Source organism: Anolis carolinensis, chromosome 4, assembly GCF_035594765.1.
Source record: "Anolis carolinensis isolate JA03-04 chromosome 4, rAnoCar3.1.pri, whole genome shotgun sequence".
NCBI lineage: Eukaryota > Metazoa > Chordata > Lepidosauria > Squamata > Dactyloidae > Anolis > Anolis carolinensis.
This window is the reverse complement of record NC_085844.1, coordinates 213,751,416-213,774,268: the sequence shown is the minus strand read 5'-3', so window position 1 is coordinate 213,774,268 and position 22,853 is coordinate 213,751,416. Positions and strand designations below refer to the sequence as shown.

The following is a 22,853-nucleotide window of genomic DNA, read 5'->3' as shown; positions in this document are numbered from 1 at the left end:
CTTCATTCTGGTTAAAATTTGTTATATTCTCTGTTAATCCTAATAAGTAGAATTCTGGTTTCATTGGGAAAGGTTTTTGCAGTATTTTTTGTGTTTCTTCGTGTATTCTTATCCAAAAATTTGTTGTTTCTGGGCAGGTCCACCAAGTATGAAAATAAGTCCCTTCTTGTTTTTTGCATTTCCATCACTTGTTGTGGATATTATTGTACATTATTCCTAATTTTTTGATGTTATATGCCAACGATGAAACATTTTAAACCAATTTTCTTGCAGGTCTGAAGCATATGTGTATTTCAATTTTTTTATTCCATATCATTTCCCAGTCTGAAAGCTTAATTGAGCAACCCAAATTTTTTGCCCATTTTATCGCACAATTTTTAACTGTTTCTTGTTCAGTTGACCATTCTAACAACGTTTTGTATATCTTGGTGATTTCTTTCTTTTCACTTTGCATCAAATTGTCTCCAAAATTTTCTTTCTCATTGAAACCCATTAGTTTATCCTTCCCGTATTGCTCTTTTATTTGAGAATTCTTGATTCTCTGGAGAGTTGTATCTGGGTCTTTTAGGTTTCTTCTTCTTTGTTGATGGGGACACTGATGGTTCTTGTCTCATGTCTTCTCTAATTTTTTTGTAGAAAGCTTTTGTTTTGTCTACTGATGTTAACCAGTGTTTTTCATTTCTGTAGGTTACCATTATTCTCTCTGTTTTTTCCCACCTAAAGCGTACTCTTTGTTTCTTCAACTCATCCGTTAAGTAAAAATAATTCCTTCTTCTATTTAGGGTTATCAAGGGGAATTCTTTTAATATCACAACTTTTGTGTCTTTGTAGTATATTGGTTGCTTGCTATTCTGAATTAATATTTCATCTCTTACTCTTTTTTTAATAAAATGTACAATCACATCTCTTGCCACTTTGTTCTTTTTTGAATAATTGGTTTCTGTAGCATCTATCCAATTCTGGCTCTGTTTCTTCAGGTGTACTTTGTAGTAGTTCTGTAATTAGTTTTGATATTATTTCTCTAATATTTTTGTTCTCTTCCTCTTGAATGTTTCTGAAATGAAGCTGATATTCCATTTCTCTTTGTTCAAATTTTTCTTGGAGTCTCTCTATTTTTGAGTTTTTTAATTCCAGACCTCCCATTTTTTTCTTAATTTTATCCTGGCTTTTTTCCAGTTTTGCATTGCTGTTTTAATTCCTTTATGTCATCATATATTTTTTTTCATTTCTTCCTTCAATTGACTGATCTCATCTTTAATTTCTTTTCTCATATCCAACATTTGCTTATTATGTTCTTCCAAATTTTTTGGGCCTCTTTCTGAAAATTGTCCTGCTTTTCTGACAATTTCTGAATTTCCTTTAGAAGGTCTCTCATGCTCACATCCTTTGATGGTCTTTTCCTTATCTTTAATGTCTTTTTCCATTTTTGTTTTAGGCTCTGCCATTTTTATTTCAATTTGGCCTCCTTTTAATTTTCTCCAAATTATTTCCAGATTGGACTGATATGATCTTGTCGTAAGTATTGAGAGTGTTCAGGTAGTTCTTAGCGCTCATAGTATAGTTGATTGTACTGGCAAAACTGTTATAGATATTTAAGATTAATAATGAGCAGTGTAAGTATCTCCAGATGATCATAGATGCTCTGCTGATGTAAAAGTTTAGTAGGATTTTGGGAGTCTGCTCTGGGACTCATCTGTCTTTATCCGTCCCTTTATTTGACTTACTCTATCTTCTGGTTTGGTGCACCATGACACCAAATCCCCTTTTTTGTTACTATAACTATATGTCCTTCAGCCATTGGCTCCTATTAAATAATTTCCACATTGCTCCTGAACTCTGAAATTTCTGATTTAAAAGGAATTTCAGAGTTTGCATGCAATAACAAGGAGCCCCCAGTGGCACAGCGGGTTAAACCTTTGTGCTGGCAGGACTGCTTACTCGAAGGTTGGGTTGCTGACCTGAAGGTTGCCAGTTCAAATCCAATCCGGGGAGAGCGTGGATAAGCTCCCTTTGTCAGCTCCAGCTCCATGCGGGGACATGAGAGAAGCCTCCCACAAGGATGGTAAAACACCAAACATCTGGGCATCCCCTGGACAACGTCCTTACAGACAGCCAAGTCTTTCACACCAGAAGCAACTTGCAGTTTCTCAAGTCGCTCCTGACACAAAAAAATGCAATAACAGACTAGAACGTGGTGGAAAACATGCAGTCCTACAACCTGCTCCCAGTTCTTCAGCTCTAGTTTATTTTTGTATGTTTGTGTCCTATCCCCTTCTCTCTTGAAAATTCTGACTTTCTACATAGAAATTGAAATGCTATAGAAAAGGTTAAGATAAGATTTATGGTGAATAAACATCTTTTTAACAAAAGTCTTGCCCTCCAGTTGGAGGGACACTTTAATCCCATAACGTATAAGACTTGTTTGTTCAGTGTAAACTCCTGATTTGTAGCTGAGCGTGTTTTAAAAGCTGTACAATATGATTGGAGCAGGAAGGGGCCATTCAGACCAACATGCCAACCACATTTTAATTTATCTTAATCCCACCTTCCTGCTTTCCCACCAGACCCCTCAAACCCCTCCTTTTTCAGAAACACATCTAAGTGTCTCTTGAATTCATTTATTGGCTCTGCACTTTAGAGTACAATGAATTCTTTGTTATATTTTAACAGGAGCTATTTATACACAGTAGCCCCTATTCTATGTTCAGTTTCTCTAGTGTGGTTCGGCTGAAGTTTACCAGGGTTACACCAGTGAAACTAAAAGGAGAACCTAGCTTGGTATTCTCCAATTAATTGAAATAAAAGTCACACTCCTCTCTCCCCTTTCCATGCCCCCAGTACAGTTAGTCTTGGCTTATAATAACAGTAGCTGTAGCACTCAAAATCAATACAGGATTCGTGGTATTTTCCATCTATTTCATAGCTGCTACACTTCCAGTTTGGATATCATCTGACAACAGACAGAATTTCATGATAGCAAGAAAGTGAACCACTATGTTTAGAATTGATAACCCAGGACAAAGGTGCATTTAGTTCAGAATTGCATAATCAACAGCTATCTGCAAGTTTCTGATTTTTGGTGGGAGAATTATGTAGTGTTCCTTTTTCCCGTAGGGGGAAGCTGCATTAGTGCATATGAACAGTTGCACAGTGGGCACTTTAAATGCAGTTTTGTGGAACTGACTCTTTGTGCTATGTTGACAGTATAGATGTGGAGACATTTCACTACAAACAGACTGAAAGGTAAAGCAAGGAAAGACCTAGGTTGCACAATGTTGACCAGTGTGGTCCTCCAGAAGTTGTTGGGCAGCAGTTTCCATGACCTTTGACAACTCTTGCGAGGGTTGATGGGATTTGCATATGAAAAGTGACAATTATGGAGGGCCTGGACTTCCCACCCTCTGTGCTCTCTCTTTGTGCAGCCGCCTCCACTTCCAATGGCACCAAGCTGCCCAGTGCGAGAGAAATCCAGGCTCTCCATCAGGAGAGGAGGTGGTGAGGAATGAGAGGAAGTCCTGTATGTCAGGAGCAATGGAGAGCTTAAGCCTCGTGGCACGCAGAGCTTCCTTTCGCCCCTTGCTGCTTCCAGAGAGAGACTATGCACCACCACTGCTCCAATCCTCTCCCTTTGTGACAAACCCAGCAATAATGAAGCAACAGCAATGACCTGGCCAGCAGCAACAGCCCGGAATGCAGTGCTAGTGGCAGCATGAGAAGTGTGGAGGTTGGGGATGTGGTGGCAGCAGTGCTCTCAGAGGCACAGAGGTTTTCTGGCCAGGTCACCTGGCTTCTCTACTGATCCTTTTTATTTAAAACAACAAACAAATCAGTGATTCTACGAAGCCAGCGATTATAAGATGCATCCCTTTTGTTGAACCTAATTTTTCTGGAGAGAAAAATATGTCGTAGATTCAGTGAAATATAATAGTATCATCATTTATATGCCGATTTTCTCGGGGACTCTAAGCAGTGAACAGTACTAAATACAATGAACAGCTCATTCTTGTTTTTCATCCAATATGTAGAAATCAGGAGATAAGCAGCTACAATTCCATTTGGTTCTTCATGTAGTTTGAATTGAGCAAAGGGACAATAAGGAAAATATTTCATTCTCCTTCTTTCCTAGTACTGTACAAAGGGAATGTTGGGGACAGAAATGTCTTGTAATGTTGGATGTGGTATGTAGCTATTTCTGTTTTCTAAATATTGGAATATAATGGCTTTGTCTTCAGCATTATTGATACCGAAAGTACATTTAGAAACCCCAGACTTGCCTCATGGTAACTTTTTTATGCAGTTGCTGTGGGAATTACATGCAAGAGATAGAAGACTAGAAAAGGAGGAAAGTATACCATATAGAGCCCAGATTTTAAATATCTCTTTTTTATATTTCTAGCCTTCTCACTTGCTCTTCTTCTCTTCCTCTACTTGTGGTCAGAGCTATAATGTTCAGCAGTAGAGCCAGTCTTGGTGAATCAGTAAGTCAGTACGTGTGGGTGAAAGTGGTTTGTATAGTTTTCTTGGAATAGTCTCCACCCAAAGCCACATATTTGTCTAAAATAGACATTGATTCCATGCTGTAAAAGGTCATTTCCAAATGGCTGGAAGATGCAATGGCGTAAGAAGTGGTGGCTAGTTCATTGGGTACAATGAAAAGGCTTTTCATCAGTAATACACCTTGGAAAGGCCGAATGGAATTTACATCATACACAAATTTTGGAGAACTGTGGTTAAATACGAAGAAGTGTATTCATATTCTTCATACTATGTTTGATCAATCTGGGTGCTGTTCATGTAGCATCAGGCCGCTAAGGTATCATGATTCAATCTTTTATTTCTTAAACTTCATCTTGTTCTTACTATTTTGTGCGCAGTGATTCCATCCCATATCCTTTCTTCCCTCTGAAGTATTTGACTTCATGATCCTTTCTTAAATCCTTACTTTTCAAATATTTTTGACCTTATCCTCATCAGTCAGATTATCCTTCCTTGCATCAAAACCTCTTTCAAGCTTATAGCGCTTACTTTGCACAAAGCCATTCCCATCTACTCTGCTTCTTACTGCTTGGAAAGTGCTACTGCTTTTGAAAGAAGTCTTTGCCCATCATCAAGATCAGACTCCACTCTCTGCCTGAAAATCCTTTGGCAAGAGCTAATTCAAAGGTAGCTGCAAAGGCCACTTGCTTATCTATCTGGAGGCTAACAGATGCCATGGGCACAGACCTTGGGCATGAATTGATCTGGATCTGGAGCCCATATCATTGTAAGAGCCACACTACTTATGGATTTGTCAACTGGACTTCTCTGCGACTCAAGGTGGTCCTACAGACATCCTGCTTTTTCAATGGTTGATGTGTATTTCTCTCCCTTTCTTATTTAAATGCTAAAAAAATCTCCTTTGTTAAGGTAGAGTTTTTACATTGACCCATGAATATATCAACCCAAGTTTTGGGGGTTGATCTTTTGACTAAAACTTCTAGACTTATACATCCACGGCTCTATAATAAATGATAGTAATAATAATGACTTTGGTAATAGACACTGCTTCACTCCCTTCTCAGCTTTCTTTCTGGAAGAATCCTTTCTTGGGAGGTGTTAGCTGGCCCTGATGTTTCCTTTGTGGAATTCCCAATTTCCCTGCTTTCAGAGTGTTGCTCTTTATTTACTGTCCTGGTTTTAGAGATTATATTGTTCTGTATTATTCTATCACAGTAATTATTTCATATTACAGTAGAATCTCACTTATCCAACATTCACTTATCCAATGTTTTGGATTATCCAACGCAGTCTGCCTTTAAGTAGTCAATGTTTTTGTAGTCAGTATTTTAAATTCATTGTGATATTTTGGTGGTAAATTTGTAAATACAGTAATTAGCATTACTGCGCATGGAATTACTTTTTCTGTCAAATTAGTTGTACAACATGATGTTTTGGTGCTTAATTTGTATAATGATATGTATAATTTGATGTTTAATCGGCTTTTCCTGAATCCCTGCTTATCCAACACATTCACTTATCCAACGTTCTGCCGGCCTATTTATGTTGGATAAGTGAGACTCCACTGTATGTTGATAATCTTATATTATCTGCTTAGAACTGGATTATATGAGGCCCCTTCTTCACAGCTGTATAAAATGCACACTGAAGTGGATTATATGGCAGTGTGGAGTCAACATAATCCAGTTCAAAGCAGATAATATAAGATTCTAAATGGGTTATATAGCTGCGTGGAAGGGCCTTGAGTCTATACTGCCATATAATCCAGTGCAAATTAGATAATCTGTGGAAGAGGCCTAAGTGAAGCCTAACTAGGCCTGTCCCCTGGGCTGAGTCGGTTGCTAGGAGACCAAGTGGGCGGAGCTTAGCGTTCTAACTGGCAGCAATTGGATAAAAAACAATTATTCCTCTCCCTCTAATTAGGACTTAATTTTTCTTTTCTTTTTGTTGTATCAACCTAGAGCCGTGGATGATGGGTTGTGTTGTCAAATTTCGAGGTTGGGGGGCCTGTAGTTTTGTTATTTTGTCCGCTGCCCTGATGCCATCACTCTTTTATATATATAGATTATTATTGAGTTGCTGTGAACCGTGAAAATGAATACAATCTGGCTCCAAGTATTCAAAAACACTAAAATCAGAATATATAAAAATTACTGTGGTATAATAGACAATACAATCTCTAAAATGAGAACACTAAATAAAGAACAACACTCTGCAAACAGGGGAATTCCACACAGGAAACAATCAGGGCCAGCTAATACCTCCCAACAAAGTATTCCCATCACCAAAGTCTGGCAAATCCTGTTTTCTGAGGGCCACAGACAGTAGAAGCACATAAAATATCTCAAACACCACTCTGAAAACAAGGGAATTCCACACAGGAAACAATCCGGGCCAGCTAACACCTCCCAACAAAAAATTCACTCAGGGAGGAAACAGCCAGGCTTTAAAGCTGCAAGGCCATTACATGCTAATCATTTTCCTTAATTGCAGCATTCATACTTGCCTCCAACAGACAAAAAAAATCAGAAATATTGTATATTCACAACCTTTAGGAAATAATATCCCCTGATGGTGCAGCGTGTTAAAGCACTGAGCTGCTGAACTTCTGGACTGAAAGGCCGCAGGTTTGAATTGGGGGAGCGGAGAGAGTGCCCACTGTTAGCCCCAGCTTCTGCCAACCCAGAAGTTCGAAAACATGCAAATGAGAGTAGATGAATAGGTACTGCTCCGGCGGGAAGGTAACGGCGCTCCATGCAGTCATGCCGGCCACATGACCTTGGGAGGAGTCTACGGACAATGCCGGCTCTTCGGCTTAGAAATGGAGATGAGCACCAACCCCCAGAGCCAGACTTAATGTCAGGGGAAAAGCTTTACCCTTTACCTTAACTACCACCAATTCCTCAATACTTTATTTCCCATACCACCATACTTCACCACAGCAACGCGTGGCCGGGCACAGCTAGTGACTATATAGAGTAGGTAATTCTCTCTCTCTCTCAGAATAAATTGTCCTTAATTGTGGCTAGATTAGGCTGTAAGTGTGCAAATTAAGATGCATCTAGAAAATACTGCAAATTAAATGGTTTTAAAATGTTAACACTGGCAATCTTCCCCTTGTGCTTCTCAGTTGAAACAAATGTTGCTTCAAATTAAGACACCCCCCCCCCCCAAATATTAGGAAGAAAAATATTTGTCTGACTTCAGAAGTCATCAGATGAAAATGTCACCATAAAGTGTCTATTGTATATATCTCCATTCATTAGTAATAAAAAAAACTTTATTGGAGTTTGAAAAAGCAATAAAAATATTGCATTGATGGATCATATTTTTTTGCGACGAGGCAAAATTTGTTTACATAATGTATAAATAAATGTTTAAAAGTAGAATTCTCTAGGATTTTGGACATCTTACTATGTTACTTTTTGTGGTTCACTTTCCTTCTTTTCCTTTTACTTGGGGGCAGAAGTAGGGCAGAGAAATAACTTTTATTCACTTCAGAAAGGTTACTGTAATAAAGAGACTCTTGTTAACATCAGAGAGCATGGCAGCCAGGAGTTTTCACAGTCTGGCATTGTTTGTTTTACCAGCAATTTGGAACCTTCTGCACTCTTAAAATATTGGCAAGAAAATATTTAACTGTTAACTGTTTTGTGACAAGCGTGAGCTAGGAAGAAGGAACATTTGAGGAAGCAAAGATTTATTCATTCTAGAAATATCTCAGTTTATAACCAGAGGAAAGGTACAAACTCAGGCAGCGTGTATGTCAGAATTTTACGTAAGTCTGAAATGTCTACAGTTATAAATGCAAAATTGTAATAGAAGAAACACAGTAGCAGGTGTGGACAAAACTCATAATGTGAATGGAGACTGAATAGAAATGAGATATTGTTATAAGGATGATGATGACGATGACGACGACATTTATTTCTTACTCACCCCTCTCTATGAATCGAGACAGGGAACAACAACAGATCAAAATACACTCAAATCATATCACTAAACACATATTGCAATGGTTAGAATACATCATTTTAAAAGAATATATGGTATAAAATGAATACATATTGAAATAATTAGTTCAAAATTTATAATTTAAAAATCATCTGGTTTAGCCTGCTGGAAGAGACTGGTCTTTAAATGTATCCTTCTGCTTCCAGAAATCAAATGCAAATTTTGCTATAAGAATTGTTTGGACATACAGTAGACATACATTTATCCAAGCTAAACGGGCCGGCATAACCTTGGATAAGCTAATATCTTGGATAATAAGGAGGGATTAAGGAAAAGCCTATTAAACATCGAATTAGGTTATGATTTTACAGATTAAGCACCAAAACATGTTATACAATAAATTTGACAGAAAAAGTATTTCAATGTGCAGTAATGTTATGTTGTAATTACTGTATTTACGAATTTAGCACCAAAATATCATGATATATTGAAAACATTGACTACAAAAATGCCTTGGATAATCCAGAACCTTGGATAAGCGAGTCTTGGATAAGTGACACTCTACTGTAATGATAAACAATGATCTTTCACTATAGGGATGAGTTGTATTAGACCTGTGCAGCCAAAAAAGAATAATTCAGAAGCACTTGCTTTTATTTCTGATTAATTGCACTTGGTGTTGCATCTGGAACCCAAGGGGTGCTTACACTTACCTGTGAATTGCTTGAGACAAGCCAGTTTCATAACTTTAAGTTGACTTGTTTCAGGAAATCACAGTTAAGATTAACTACATTTCTTTTTATTTTGAATATGCACTTTAGACCTAGCTTTGTGGAAGAGAAAGGTGTGAATGAACTAATACAATATGCAGCTTGTCCAAGCTGAGAGCTGCTTAGAGCAAGCTACAACCTTTTGTAGATTCAGCAAAAGAGTAGTGAGGAGTGCATGAGCCTAAGGTTTGTTGTGACTTCTTCCTGTAATAATGATCCATGATTTATTACATTTCAGCGGAACAAAACATTGTTTACAAGTACCTGTCTTGCAGTTGGATGTCATGTAGCTAAGAACCTAAATACCCTAAATTTTGAAAGTGAAGCAGGATTAACTCTGGTTAGTACTAGGATGGGAAGACCAGCCAGAAACTCCAGGTGATGTAGACTATATTTCAGAGGAAGAAACTAGCAAACTACCTTTGAGTATTCCTTGCCTAAGAAAACCTTATGAAATAATATGAAATCACTGTAAGACAGCAAGAGACTTGAAGGCACATACACATGAAGAAAAACTTAAACATTTCTAAATTAGAGCCATTGATACTTTATGCTAAGGAACAACTTAGGTTCTAATTTAATATACAGTTATCAATGGGTCAGTGCTGCAAAACTAACTGAAATGTACTTCTGTGTGTTTTCTCCAGAGGTAAGCCTGAGAAGTCTCAATAGATACACACACACCCTTACGCTTTAAAATTGCTTTGGGATTTTTGGATGTAAAGCTTAACCATTAGCTTTTGGGTAGCTTCTAGGAACCCAGAGCCCCTGGGTGTTGTCGTTTGCTCCTCTTAAGGTTCCTAAACTATTTGAACCAGAGTAGGGACTACCTTACTGATGGGCCAGCATTTGTTTTTCTCAATGCCATTGAAATCCAGTGGCTCTTAGTAGTAGCATTAGCATTGGGTAGCAAATTAAAATTCTCTAGTACTCTGAACACTTGAGACAGGATTGTAGCCAGTGAAGTCATTGCTATTGAAAGCAAGGTGTTGAGATTTGCCAGTGCTGGGAAGACAGGATTGAGAAACAAATGCTCCTAAAGAGCCTTTCTTTAAGTTTATTTACTTATTTTAATGATATGGTGTTTCTCTAGTATTAACCAGTTTCCTCCAGGTACGGTGAGAGCCCTCTTTAAAATGTGATGTTATCCAGGGTACTGCCTTCCTTTCCAATGCAAGAGTCATATTTTTATTTATTGCCGTGTTTGTTTAGCTTTGTTATCTCCTTATTAATCTCTTTCTTAAAGCTGCTGCTTTTTGCTTTTATACAGTGAGCTGCTCCCCTAGGGATGCAAAGTCCAGGACTTGTCCCTATAATGGCACTGTTTATTTTCTTTGCCCCCTTGCCATTGCCTGCTGTAACATTTGTAGTATGTGTTAAGTAATCCTTAAGGTAACATTTTTATTATGTCATAAAAAGTGCATGGCAAATATATTATAACTCATGGAATTTGTTTGTTTTAAAAATGGAAGGATAATTTATTGAGTGTGTTACATGAGAGCTGCTCCCCTTATTAGAGTATAGAAATGCTGCTTATTTAGGAGTATGTTCTATTGAGAAAAGCCATGGTCTCTGACATGCCTACAAAGAACCAGGCTGGTTGGCTAAAAGTGACATCATAGTTTATGTACTCAATAAAAATTTAATTAAGTCATTACAGAGGTTGCAGTCATCATTTAACCCTGTGATTTCTTCAGTTTAGCACTTTTTCATTAAACATTCAGTAATAGTCCAGTGACCAAATCTTGATAGCCTATAAAATAAATGCATGGATTTTAATAGTTTATATAAATGGAAAAATATGAGTAACTGACATAAAAGAACTTTTTCCTTGTGGTTGCACTGTATGTATGTATTATAAAAATAAAGTTATAAAGGATAGCAGTTTAATGGAAGACTATATATAAGCCATAGGTTTGATACTATGACATGGACTAATTAGCTGTTTGAGGGGGAAATTATTACAAGGCAGTAACCGCGAGGCTATATGCATATTAATAGGGCTTTGATGACATCATTGATGAAGCAGTACTGGTCTGTTTTATCAAAGCGCTTAGGTTTCTGTATGGCGTTATTCATGGCTTTCCTTTGTGTGTCAGATATGGCAACTGATATGCTAGAATGATCTCTACAAGCAAAGTCCTTAATTCTGTGATTGCTTTCACTTTCTCACTGTGTCCTGTGGCATCTCTTCTACTGATAGCATCACTGTGTCTCCTTATGTGACATTCAGCATGGAATTTCCTATGTCAAGTACCTTATGTTCAATATGAAACTGCTGCCATTGTGGCGTAGGTGCCATATCCCGCAAGGATTATTTTCTATATTACTTCAGTATTTGAAAGTATGATATACTGTCTATGCATTGCTGGTGTATACAAAATGTATCAACACCCGTCCTTTATCTTTCTGGGTATCATTTTGTATCATCCTTACAATAAAAAAAACTCTGATCCCCTCAAGTCTCAGACAACAATGAAAATACTATATTATATCATTTCTAAGACACACTTTATTTACCATATAAACATCTGGGGGAAATTGGTGTGTCTTTGAATTGCAGGTGCTTTTTATATGTTTAAATAATGTTTTTTTCTGTTGGTGATACCAACATTAGTGTGTACCCTAGAGTCTCTGAAATATGATAGTTCAGCTCCATCCAAAAGTGGCTGACACAGGTTTCTGGTGATACTATCATCTCTGACTTCCCCACTGACTCAGATCTTTGCTTTATTTTTCAGATTGATTCTGTTTCCCTGAAAGAAAGCATGAGAAACATGACAGAGAATTTCTATGCAGCTATTTTTGGATATGATGAGGTAATATTAAAATACATCTCATATTACATCTGTAGAAAAGGTAAACAAGTAATGGGGTCTAGTATGCATGCATTGGCCTGATGTCTGAATTGATTGTACTGGTTTTTGCAAACTAAATCAACCTGCTTGTTCACGTGTTAAAACTGACTTGTCAAATGCTGAGGATGGGGATGAGACAAAGGAGTATGGTATAGTATCATTGTGTGTCTTTTCAGCTGTGGATAATAGAATCTTACACTGCTCCCTGCAAATAATCCCTGTGTAGCACTATTTTCTGTTGTGAATGAAGGCTGGTTGGAAGTGGATATAATGTTGAAAAGTTGCATCTTGCCACAGTTTGAGGTTATATTAATACCAGTTAAAGAGTCATTTGTTGAAATATAAACCACTTCTTGTTTGGTCCTCTGTTTTGCCAATTTGTTATTTTATTTTTTTCTTAATTTTAGGGAATTTTATCAGATGATCATGTCCTCGCAGCAGCCATCTGGAGAAATTTGTTCAATAAACATTGCGATGATCCAAGAGAGTTGGAAATAATGGTCGAATACATACGCAAACAGGTGGGCAACTATTTGAAACATTAGCATTGTCTTTTTTCCCAGTTGCGTTTAAAGTGTTCAGTGTTATTATGTGAAAATCACTGGATATTTGATACAGAATTCTCCTCAAACCCTCCATTTAGGTTGGGGTTTACCTGTCTAGCCACAGGAAATTATGATATGTATAGTTTCAGTGCTATAAGCAAAAGAATTTACCTAAGGCAAAGTATGGAACAGCACCCACATAAGTCCCTTGGTGGGAGATCTATAGGGATCGTGACAGCTATCTTTGTCATGAGTTTAGGACTCATTGAGAGAGGAAAAAACTCTTACATTCTGTAAAATGGGAAGTCTGTAGTTTCTTCACATCTCAGTATTTCTGTGTTTCTTTGTTGAGTCACTGGTGTCAGTGGAAAAATACTTGTTCACCTATAGTTTACTTATCCATTGCCTTGATCTTACCTTCTCAGAGCACACAGGTGACCTGCCAAACAGGATGAACAATTTTGTTTCATTCCTTGCATTGATGAGATACACTAGACTAAAAAAACAGCAAATCATGCTTTACATCCTTCAAATGATACTGATTATATCTGTCACGTAATAGTGGTGGTCAAGTATTATTACAAGTGAAACAAACTACTGAAGTAGAAGAAAAATCCTTGAGCTGAATACATCAAAGAAAGCAAAGAAAAATGTTAACTGAAAAAGAAAGTACATTAGAAAGTACATTACGTTTTGGAATTAAAAATGAACAAAGTATAGGAGAAAACATTTACCATATGCAGTTGAAAGCCACACCCAAATACCACTTCTCAACGTAGTCGCCATTCAAATCTAGGCATTTATCATAGCGATAATTGAGCTTGGAAACTCCTTCCCCACTAAATTCTGCCACCTCCGTCGTCAACCACTTGTTTCCAACAATGGGGTCATGGCTGGCAACGCAGCGTTTTGGTGATGCTGCGCAGCTGCGTGAAGGGGACGGGTTGACTCATATTTACAGCTCAAGAACATTTCAAACCGTATCAAGGCAAATACTGAAAACATAACTAAGAACAGTAAATAAATACAGTGTATAGAAACAAAATATGAAACTATTAACCTCCTTATTAATATGAACAGTGAGATCTCTCATAGTAAATATGGCTATAATAGTAAACATGTTTCATAGATCTTCAGTGGAAAGGTTATCAGATCCCCTTTCTGGAACTTGGATTGACTCATCAATTAGATAACTGCTACATCTAGCTAGACTAGATTCTTTTGCAGGACTGATGTAAAGCAATGAAGATGGAGTGTTGTAGAATCTGTGAAGGTAAATCATGGATACCATCAAAACCTATCATGGGTTTCATACTCTAGAATAGGGCTTCTTATTTTTTCCCCACTCAAAACCTCTTTCCACCTGATATATTTTTATGTGACCCCAGATATATAAAATAGGTATAAAACCAAACATTTACTGATAATAAGTTGGCATTTGTAAGGCTTGCTAAACAAGCTGATTTTTCTTTTTATGGAGTGTAGCTGAAGCATTTTCTGCAGAATCCACTGTAAACACTCCATGTTGGTGTTAACAGATTTGTGTAAATGGGTGGTGTTTGAAAAACTTGTACTACTGCCAAATTTTTGTGACCAGTTAGGGTCACTGAGCCAATGGAACTTGATTTGGAATCAGGACCCACAGTTTAAGAATCCATGCTCTAGAATATATGATATCCAAACAAACATGGAACCGGAACAGATGTCTTTGAACCAGATCAGATGCTTACTCTAATACTCTGAAATACAATCTCAGCATCTCCATGGCTTCTCTGTGGTATACAGACCTCTTTTTCTGTTTCTTTAATAATTCCTTTAAAAAATCAAATTCCAAGGAAAGAAGTTAACAGTTCTGATAGTCCAGCACTGCTTATGTGTTCTATAATCGTAGCAAGTTTCTTGCCAACAGCTCTAACAATGAGGGAGATAGGAGCTCCTGAACTTTCCCCATTGGCACAATTATTTAACGAAAAAAGTAATGGAAAAGTAGTCAACTTATTATAGTTACGACAGGGACCCTGTCCAATTTCGTAAACACTTCAGAAACTATTTTTCCCACCCCCCAATTTCATAATGAGTATTGAAACATTAATTCCATTGATTGCACAAGTCTAATATCTAAGCTGTAAGAGAAATCAATCTAGGCCAGTGGTTCCCAGACTTTTCTGGTCATAGAACTCTTTAGAATACATTTGTTTTCATGGAACCCTAACTCTACCCCTGATTTGTTTAATCATAACTCTGGATCATTTTACGCTAATTCAAATACCAATTTCCCGTGTAGCATCTAGTTTTGAGTTTAATTTTGCTCTCTGATATTTTATGAGAAATATCCCAATATCCCAAATGTCTTTTGTCTCATAAACTACAAGAAAAAATAATAATAAAAAGAAATGTGGAATCAATGTGAAAAACCAACTACATGTGAACTATATATCCACTAACTGCATACCTCATAGCAATAGCTGTAGCACAAAATAGCTGTTTTAAATTTGATTTGTCGTTGAACCCCAGTGATGCTTTCGTGGAACACTAGGTTTTCACGGAACACAGTTTGTTTTTCATTCTAGCTTGAGAGTATTTCTGCATCACTTCCTTATTTGATTGCTCCTCTTCACCTTACAATTGGGGGTATCTGTGGTAAGTAACCAGGTGTGTAGACTCTGTTCTGGTTCTTTGGTGATAGCAAAATCACATCCAACCTTCCATTGGAGGAGTCATCTTTTTAGTTAATCTGCCATTGACTTGCATTATCGTCTTGCTACTCTCAGGTGCAGCACCTGGATGCAATTCCGGGAGAAGACCTCCTGCTGTCTGGCGAAGTGAGCTGGCGCCCCCTGGTGGAAACCAACGCACAGAGCATTGTGAAGCCTGCTCTCCCAACATACAATGACGAAGGACTCTGAAATGGTTTTCAGACAGATTGAAACTGTTTGCTGCTGACTGTGTGGAACAATTCCTGGAAATGGGACTTGGTGTATGCTGTAGGATTTTTAAAAGAGAGAATAATAAAGGCTGTGTTACTATGCGAAAGAGTGGTTAAAATGCCACTCTTTTGTAGTTGTTACTACCTGCTATTTTTAGTATTACATGTGTAGTTAAATGCTGCTACTTTATTTGGAGACTCCCTCACCATTACATTACCCAGGTCCCAGCACACTTGTTCTCAGTGGGAGAGTTTGTCTTTCAAGAGCAAAATAGTTTACCAAAGTGATAAGCAAGCTGCCTTTTGTCTGGTAAGGGAATCAGAGGACTTGCTCTCCTGTGAAAGCACACGTGTGAACATGAAAACCCTTCCTGTACATGCATTGTGCGCTTCGGGCTATGCAAAACTCGACAAGTGGCTGAGTTGTAATGAGGATGTTCTACAGTATGCCTTCTAAGATAAAGTTGAAATTGATACCGCTGATACGGGACAATTTTCTTGCTTGCTTCAGTAGCACAGACATAGAACTTGTTTGTTTGTTCATAATCTGGGAATGGGTCCAAGAGCAAAAGTAGAGGTGAAATACATATACGCATGTAAGATGCAGGTTTTACAAAATGCAGACAGTATTTGCAGCTGGGGAGACGGAATCAATGGCATCAGTTGGGAGAAGAAATGCAGCCCATCATTTCCCTACTGTGGTCCTGAAAGGAAAAAAATCTTTCTGATACTTATTTTTACTGGGAAATTCTTATTGACACTATTAAAGGATTCCTACCAAAACAATATATTCAGAGAAGGGCTTTCACAGGAGAAGAGGGAAAATTAAATTGCAATGATCCTAGTCAATTATTTCAGCTATTTCTTTCCCTGCTCCCATCAATGATGCACTTCGCACTTTTTAAAAGAAACCTGCATGTTAGATGCAACATACATTCAATGTCAAGGTCCAATTTGACCCTGAGGCAGTGGCTAGAAAACATTTTTCAGCCTGCCATTTCTCTCTTTCAAAGCTCGGCAGCATGAACATTTCTGGTTTATGAGTTTGTTTTTCTCAGGTCATCTCCCTTTAAAATAGTGACTCAGGATCTCTGACTAACAATTTGACCAAGTGGTGGTTCTTTCCCCTAATCTCTTTATCCAATTGTATCTTCACTTCAAAATGGCTTTTGTATGCATTTCATTAAAGTTGGTTCCTTTTTAAAGATGCAATTCCCTCTTATGCGCATAACTATAGAGATACAATCCTCTTTACCATGTAATGCCTTTTGTGAAATGTTGAGAAAATAGTTCTCCACAAAACCTAGGGTTTGATCCTAATAAATTTGGTGAAAAGAGTATAGATGTTTATCATTTTGATGTGAGAGTGTTTCTGCATCACTTCCTTGTTTGACTAAGATTGCACATTGATTCCTCTGCCTTTTTGATAACACTTTTCCAAACTACAGCCACAATACTGTAGAAATGAATATTCTATGACATCCAGGGGAAGACTGGATGATATTTAATGTCAATTCTCATTTCTGGGGATCAGGGAGATAGAGACATGATCTCCATAGAAACGTATTTTTCTGGGAAATTGGAAATGTACAAAAGTGCATTCTGTGCTGCTCTTCTTCCTGCTAGATGTCTTCATAAAATCTCTTATCTAAAGATGAAGAAAATATTTTTGTAACTGGCTTTAGAGAGCCTTAAACCTGGACGGGTGTTCTAATGGTCTTCAGTTTAAAAATGTGATACATTTAAGCTGTAAATGTGTCAACCCTTTAAAGGAAATATCCTATTAAATAACTTATTTCAATAAAAACTAAACTTGTTTACATTTTGATAGGATGCTGAAATATGTTTGTACATTCAAAATCAAATTTATTGGGATGTATACGAATATATAGTTTTGAAAATCATTGTGTTCAAGGAGGGCTTTAAAATACAAATTCCAAAAGTGAGAAGCAGACTTGTATGGGAAATGTTTCAAAATTAGTACCAGGACTGTAAGGGTCGAAGCTAAAATGAAATTAGATGCAACATGATGGCGGCTCCGGACGCACCCTTAGATCTTTGCTCTGCAACAGCTACCAGTTAATTTTCTTTGTACAAGAAAAGTCAATTTGTTATTTTTTCCCCCCAAAGCAAACTTCCTCAGTTTAACTTGTTATAAAATGAGTCATATAAAGAAACTTTATATGTGTGAGGTATATTCTACTTCTATGAAAACATTACAAACCCAACATTTTTTTCTCAGTTTATTTAAGATGCTTTTGTTGCAAGCTGAGCTAAGGAGAGAAACGTCTTATGTGTGAAGTATTATGCAGTGTATGTGAGATAATAACACCTTGTAATTCATTACAGCTGTGTTCTATTTACATAAAAAAAGGTTTAGCTGTGTAGGAATTTGCTGATTAATTTATTTTTAATGGGAATGAAGTATACCAAGGACCAAAATAAACTTTACTTTGTGTACCTTGCTGCTCCTGGAATAGATGGAAAATGTAATGGTAGATATTTTGGCACCAAGCTTCAAACATTAATTCATATTCAGAAATACTCATTTAAGTCTTAACTCCACTGCATCCAAAACACTTGTCACCCTGCAGTGCAGTGGAGACACACCTGGGAGAACAGCACTACCAGTCCACCCCATAAAGGACTGGGATGGGACATGCTACTATTTTATGCATATCTAGTCCTTATGCACTAGATATGCAGAGACTATGATCAAGAATCACTGAAGACTTTTTAATGCCATGGAACCATGTGGAGCCCAGGGGACCGTGACTTCAACCTGTTTTATACTGTTAGAAGGAATTAGTGCCACCTTTTCACTAAATAAAGTAGAAAATACTGGATCTATGGTAATATCTTCAAGCCCCAGAATATAGTGGCAGTGTGTTTTAACCATGTTGTACTTTGCCTTGAGTTAAGAGGAGAGATGGGTAACAAATACAACTTATTATTACACAACCCAGCAAAAAAATCTTGGTGTCTTAGTCTTTAAACTGTTCTGGGGTTATTTGGGACACCAATTCAGAAACTTGCATTGGATAGGCTGCATCAGATCTAGTTTCTTAGATATGCTTATCATGATTCTTTATGGGCGATAAAATGGTGACATATATGGAATATATGTTCTGTATCTCAAAAACCAGAGCTGATAGGGGGAAACTCGTGCCATTTTTGAAACCAGCAGGTCACATGTACCCAGAAACAGGCCTAACGTTTGAGGTACAAAAATCTATGTTAGCCAATGTTGTTAGCCACCACCAGAGCAGAATAGTGTGTGTGGAATGGTGTCATTGTCAATGTACAACTAAGAGTAACAAAAGGAGATAAAGAGAGTACCACTTAGATTGTGAGATGATCCTGATGATGTCTGTATGTGCCGAGATTGTGCGGTTTCTTGGAAGCAAGACTGCATTGTTGGCTATGAATATGTGACCAGAATTAATGAGGCATCTAGTATCAGAGCCCCTGCATTGGAGCAACCACTGTAAATAACAACAGTCCATGTGAGAAAGATATTGGAGTCCTTGTGGAAAACAAGTTGAATATGAGCCAGCAGTGTGATGCAGCAGCTAAAAAAGCCAATCGGATTTTGGGCTGCATCAAAAGGAGTATAATGTCTAGATTGAGGGAAGTCACGATGCCTTTATACTCTGCTTTGGTCAGACCTCACCTGGAATAATACTGTGTCCAATTCTGGGCACCATGGTACCAAAGAGATATTGACAAACTGGAAGGTGTCCAAGGAGGGTGACTAAAATGATCAAAGGTTTGGAGGCTATGCCCTATGAGGAGCGTCTTAAAGAACGGAGTCTATTTAGGGTTGTTGTATGTCTTTCGGGCTGCGTCTATTTAGCCTGCAGAAGAGAAAGTTGAGACATGATAGCCATGTATAAATATGTGAAAGGGCGTCAAGGAGGAAGAAGAAGACTTGATTTCTGCTGCCCTTGAAACTAGGACTCGGAGCAATGGGTTCAAATTACAGGAAAGGGGATTCCACCTGAATATTAGGAAAAACTTCCTGACCGTACGAGCTGCTCAACAGTGGAACTTTCTGCCTTGGAATGTGATGGAAACTCCTTCCTTGGAAATTTTTGAACAGAGGTTGGATGGCCATCTGCCAGGGATGCTTTGATTATACTTTTCCTGCATGGCAGGGGGTTGTACTAGATGGCCTATGTAGTCTCTTCCAACTCTGTTATTCTGTTATTCTAAGAGATTAGGGTCCTACTTAGATTGTGAGATTTATTTTCGTGTCAGGAGTGACTTGAGAAACTGCAAGTCACTTCTGGTCCGAGAGAATTGGCTGTCTGCAAGGATGTTGCCCAGGAGACACCCGGATGTTTTGATGTTTTACCATGCCTGTGGGAGGCTTCTCTCATGTCCCCGCATGGAGCTGGAGCTATAGAGGGAGTTCATCCGCACTCTCCCCGGGTTGGATTCGAACCAGCAACCTTCAGGTCAGCAACCCAACCTTCAAGTCATCAGTCCTGCCAGCACAACTGATAGCGCCACTGGGGGTTCCTTGGATTGTGAGATTATAGTGATCAGATTGGATGCTTTTTTGGCAACAATACTATACTGTTGGCTATGAATATGTGATCAGAATTAATTAGGAGGTACCAAATATTAGAGCTCCTGCATTTATATAACCACTGTGGTTAACAACAAAAGATTAAGAGATTAGGGTACTACTTAGATTGTGAAATGCTGGATGTTGATGATGACTATATGAGCTCAGTTTGCGTGCTTTTTTGGAAGCCAGATTGTATTATTGGCTATGAGGCATTGAATATTGGAACCCGGCATTGATGCAACCACCTGTCTTCTAACATAGAGGTAGCTAACATTGGTCAACAGAAAATGGAAAGAAAAAAAGTGATGGCTCACTTCATGATTTAAACAGACCACAGGAACAGGAAGTTTGCAAGAAAGAGGGAGCTGGCCTTGTGTGCCAACGCTGGCAGAGCAGAAGCCACACTTTAAGCTAAAGTCATGCTCCCTTGTTCCCACACTTGGCCAGTTGTTCAGCAGGAAGCTCTGGTGCCCTTTTCACCTGCCTGGTCAGGAGGAGTTCCAAGGAGGAGAGGCTGGCCGTGGGTTGGCTTGTATCCGATGCCTCAGTGGGGGCATAGAAGGCCAAGGATCCAGGGATCTGCCTACTTAGAAACAGCTGTAGAGATTGCTGAGTCTTCCTCTTCACCTTTACCTGAAAGCCCCTTATGTTTTCTGAAAACTGTTCCAATATTTTGTGGCACCCTCCAGGGAGCCATGGGCAGATTAGAGGAAGGCTGTGTGGACAGACTGTAGCTCTTTGGTTGAGCACATGCTTTTGCATGATGACTGTCCCAGGTGCCTTCCTCAACATTTCTCAGTAGGACTAGGTACAAATCCTGCTTGGAAACCCTGGGGGACCAATGCTCATCAGAGTTGGCAAATACTGGGCACAGCGGATTAATGCTCTGACTCAATATAAAGCAGATTCTTATATTTCTATCAATGCATATGCCATTGTGTAAATAGATACACATAGGTGCAAACTCCATTTTTGAATGATGCTTCTTTTCAAAGTGGTATTAAGCAATTGTTCTTGCAGTGCCTTCAGTGAAGGATTTTGGACATGGATTTATGAAGTAGAATGCCTGCAGGTGCAAATAAATCTTAGCCTAGCCATGAATTTGTTTAGGCAAGTCTCTGGCTTATTAATTGCATTAGAATAGAAACCAAGGTTCATCTTGAGGATATGGAAAATATTCCAATATTTTTGGCATATTAAAAAGTACTATTATGTACCTCCTTCTCTTCAAACAACTATAGAATAATCCTGTCAAAACCTGCTTGTTCTTCACTGTAGCTTTCAGGGGCAAATAAATTTAGCCACACGCCCTTCTCTTCACCATAAAAAGATGTTTCCTTCTCAAGAGTTTCGCAGATTTTGCTTACAGTTTTTATCGCACTTTCTGACTACAGAAGCATTTCCTCATATGACTAAATAGCCTCAAAGCTTCCTGAACTGGGAACTGGGGCTGGCTAGGGAAATCCTTGGTGTCTTAATTCCTACCATATTGTTCCTTACTGTTTAGGAGAAAGCAAGTAGTGAAGCATGCTGACTAAGGAAGCAATATACACTGCAGTACTTTATGAAGAAGAGGGTGAGGCTGAATTTAATTCAGGAGACTCTGATTAAAAATGTATGTATATAATTTTAAATGTTTATGTCCCGTCCTATGTCACAACACCTTTAGCAGCTTCCATTAAAATCAGTCTAAGCAATTTCGAAAGAATACAAACAATATAAAACATAATAAACATTTATGTAATTTTCTGTATTGAAATAAATTTCTACAAGGGTTGCATATATCTCCATTGCTGTTATTTGTGTGGTCCTCTTTAACAAGCTGAGTGTGTTACAATGTGCAGGGTTGCCACAGTCCTTTGAGGTAGGTCTTTCTAGTCATTTCATATTGAGGCTACTTTTGACATTTGAAAGGTCAATTATATGAGGCAACAGCACAGGTAAGGGTATGACCTATTGCTTTCATGGTACAAGCATCCTTTTATGACAGCAATTCATGTTCATATGAAAGCAGCTTCAACCTCACACTTGTGCTACTTCCACTTGGAAGCAATAGTTGTTTTAAAAAATCTCCCAGTTTGGATGATTCATTCATTGGGACAAGTCCGAACTTTTCACCTGCTTAAACTTGAAACCAGGCAAAATTATTACTCCGTTCACCGTTTTTTCCAGGAAACAATGTTCTTTCTAATTCTGACAGTCATTCATTTCACTGACACATCTCTCATTTTACTCAGTTTATGTAACTTCTTAGCAGTTTTGCAACTAGTCTCAGACTTTACTACAGTTAAGATTAAAACATCGCAATATTAATTATATTCCTTTGTTTCTTAAGAATCAAGTGTACCTTAATCTTTCAAGCTGGATTTCTTTTCAATTTTATCTCCGAACTATTTCATTCTTTCAAGTTTTTAATATCTTATTTTCAGTCCTATGTCACTCAATACTTGGCAATTCATGTAGGTCAGTGGTTCCCAACCAATGGTCCGTGGACCACCAGTGGTCCCCAAGAAATAAAATATGTTCCACAGCTTCACCATTACTGCACCTTGCAACAAGAGTGACTGGTCTCATGAAACCCTCTTACAGTGCCGAGGCTACGCGGATGTCAAGAGGGGAGAGGCTGACTACCCACGAAAAGTGCAACAACAAACCTCCTGACTGTTGCTTCTCCTCCTCCTCCCTCCCCCTGAGCGGAACTGTTTCATATGGTGTCTGGAAGCGGGG

The 22,853-nt window shown here is 38.2% G+C and overlaps 1 protein-coding gene across 5 annotated transcripts in view; it reads left to right on the top strand.

Moving 5' to 3' along the window:
- LOC100562946 (ubiquinol-cytochrome-c reductase complex assembly factor 1) overlaps positions 1-17,378 on the top strand; it is a 50,583-nt gene extending 33,205 nt beyond the window's left edge. For 3 of the 5 annotated variants that reach the window (XM_003220470.4, XM_062978741.1, XM_062978745.1), the window contains exons 8-10: positions 11,963-12,040; positions 12,487-12,600; positions 15,396-16,890. In XM_003220470.4, the coding sequence (XP_003220518.1) occupies positions 11,963-12,040; positions 12,487-12,600; positions 15,396-15,530 (327 nt within the window). In that variant the 3' untranslated portion in view covers positions 15,531-16,890. Of the gene's footprint in view, positions 1-11,962; positions 12,041-12,486; positions 12,601-15,395 lie in introns of all 5 variants that reach the window. The other 2 variants (XM_062978744.1, XM_062978743.1) reach the window with 1 other exon arrangement.
- The last annotated feature ends 5,475 nt before the right edge of the window (positions 17,379-22,853 follow it).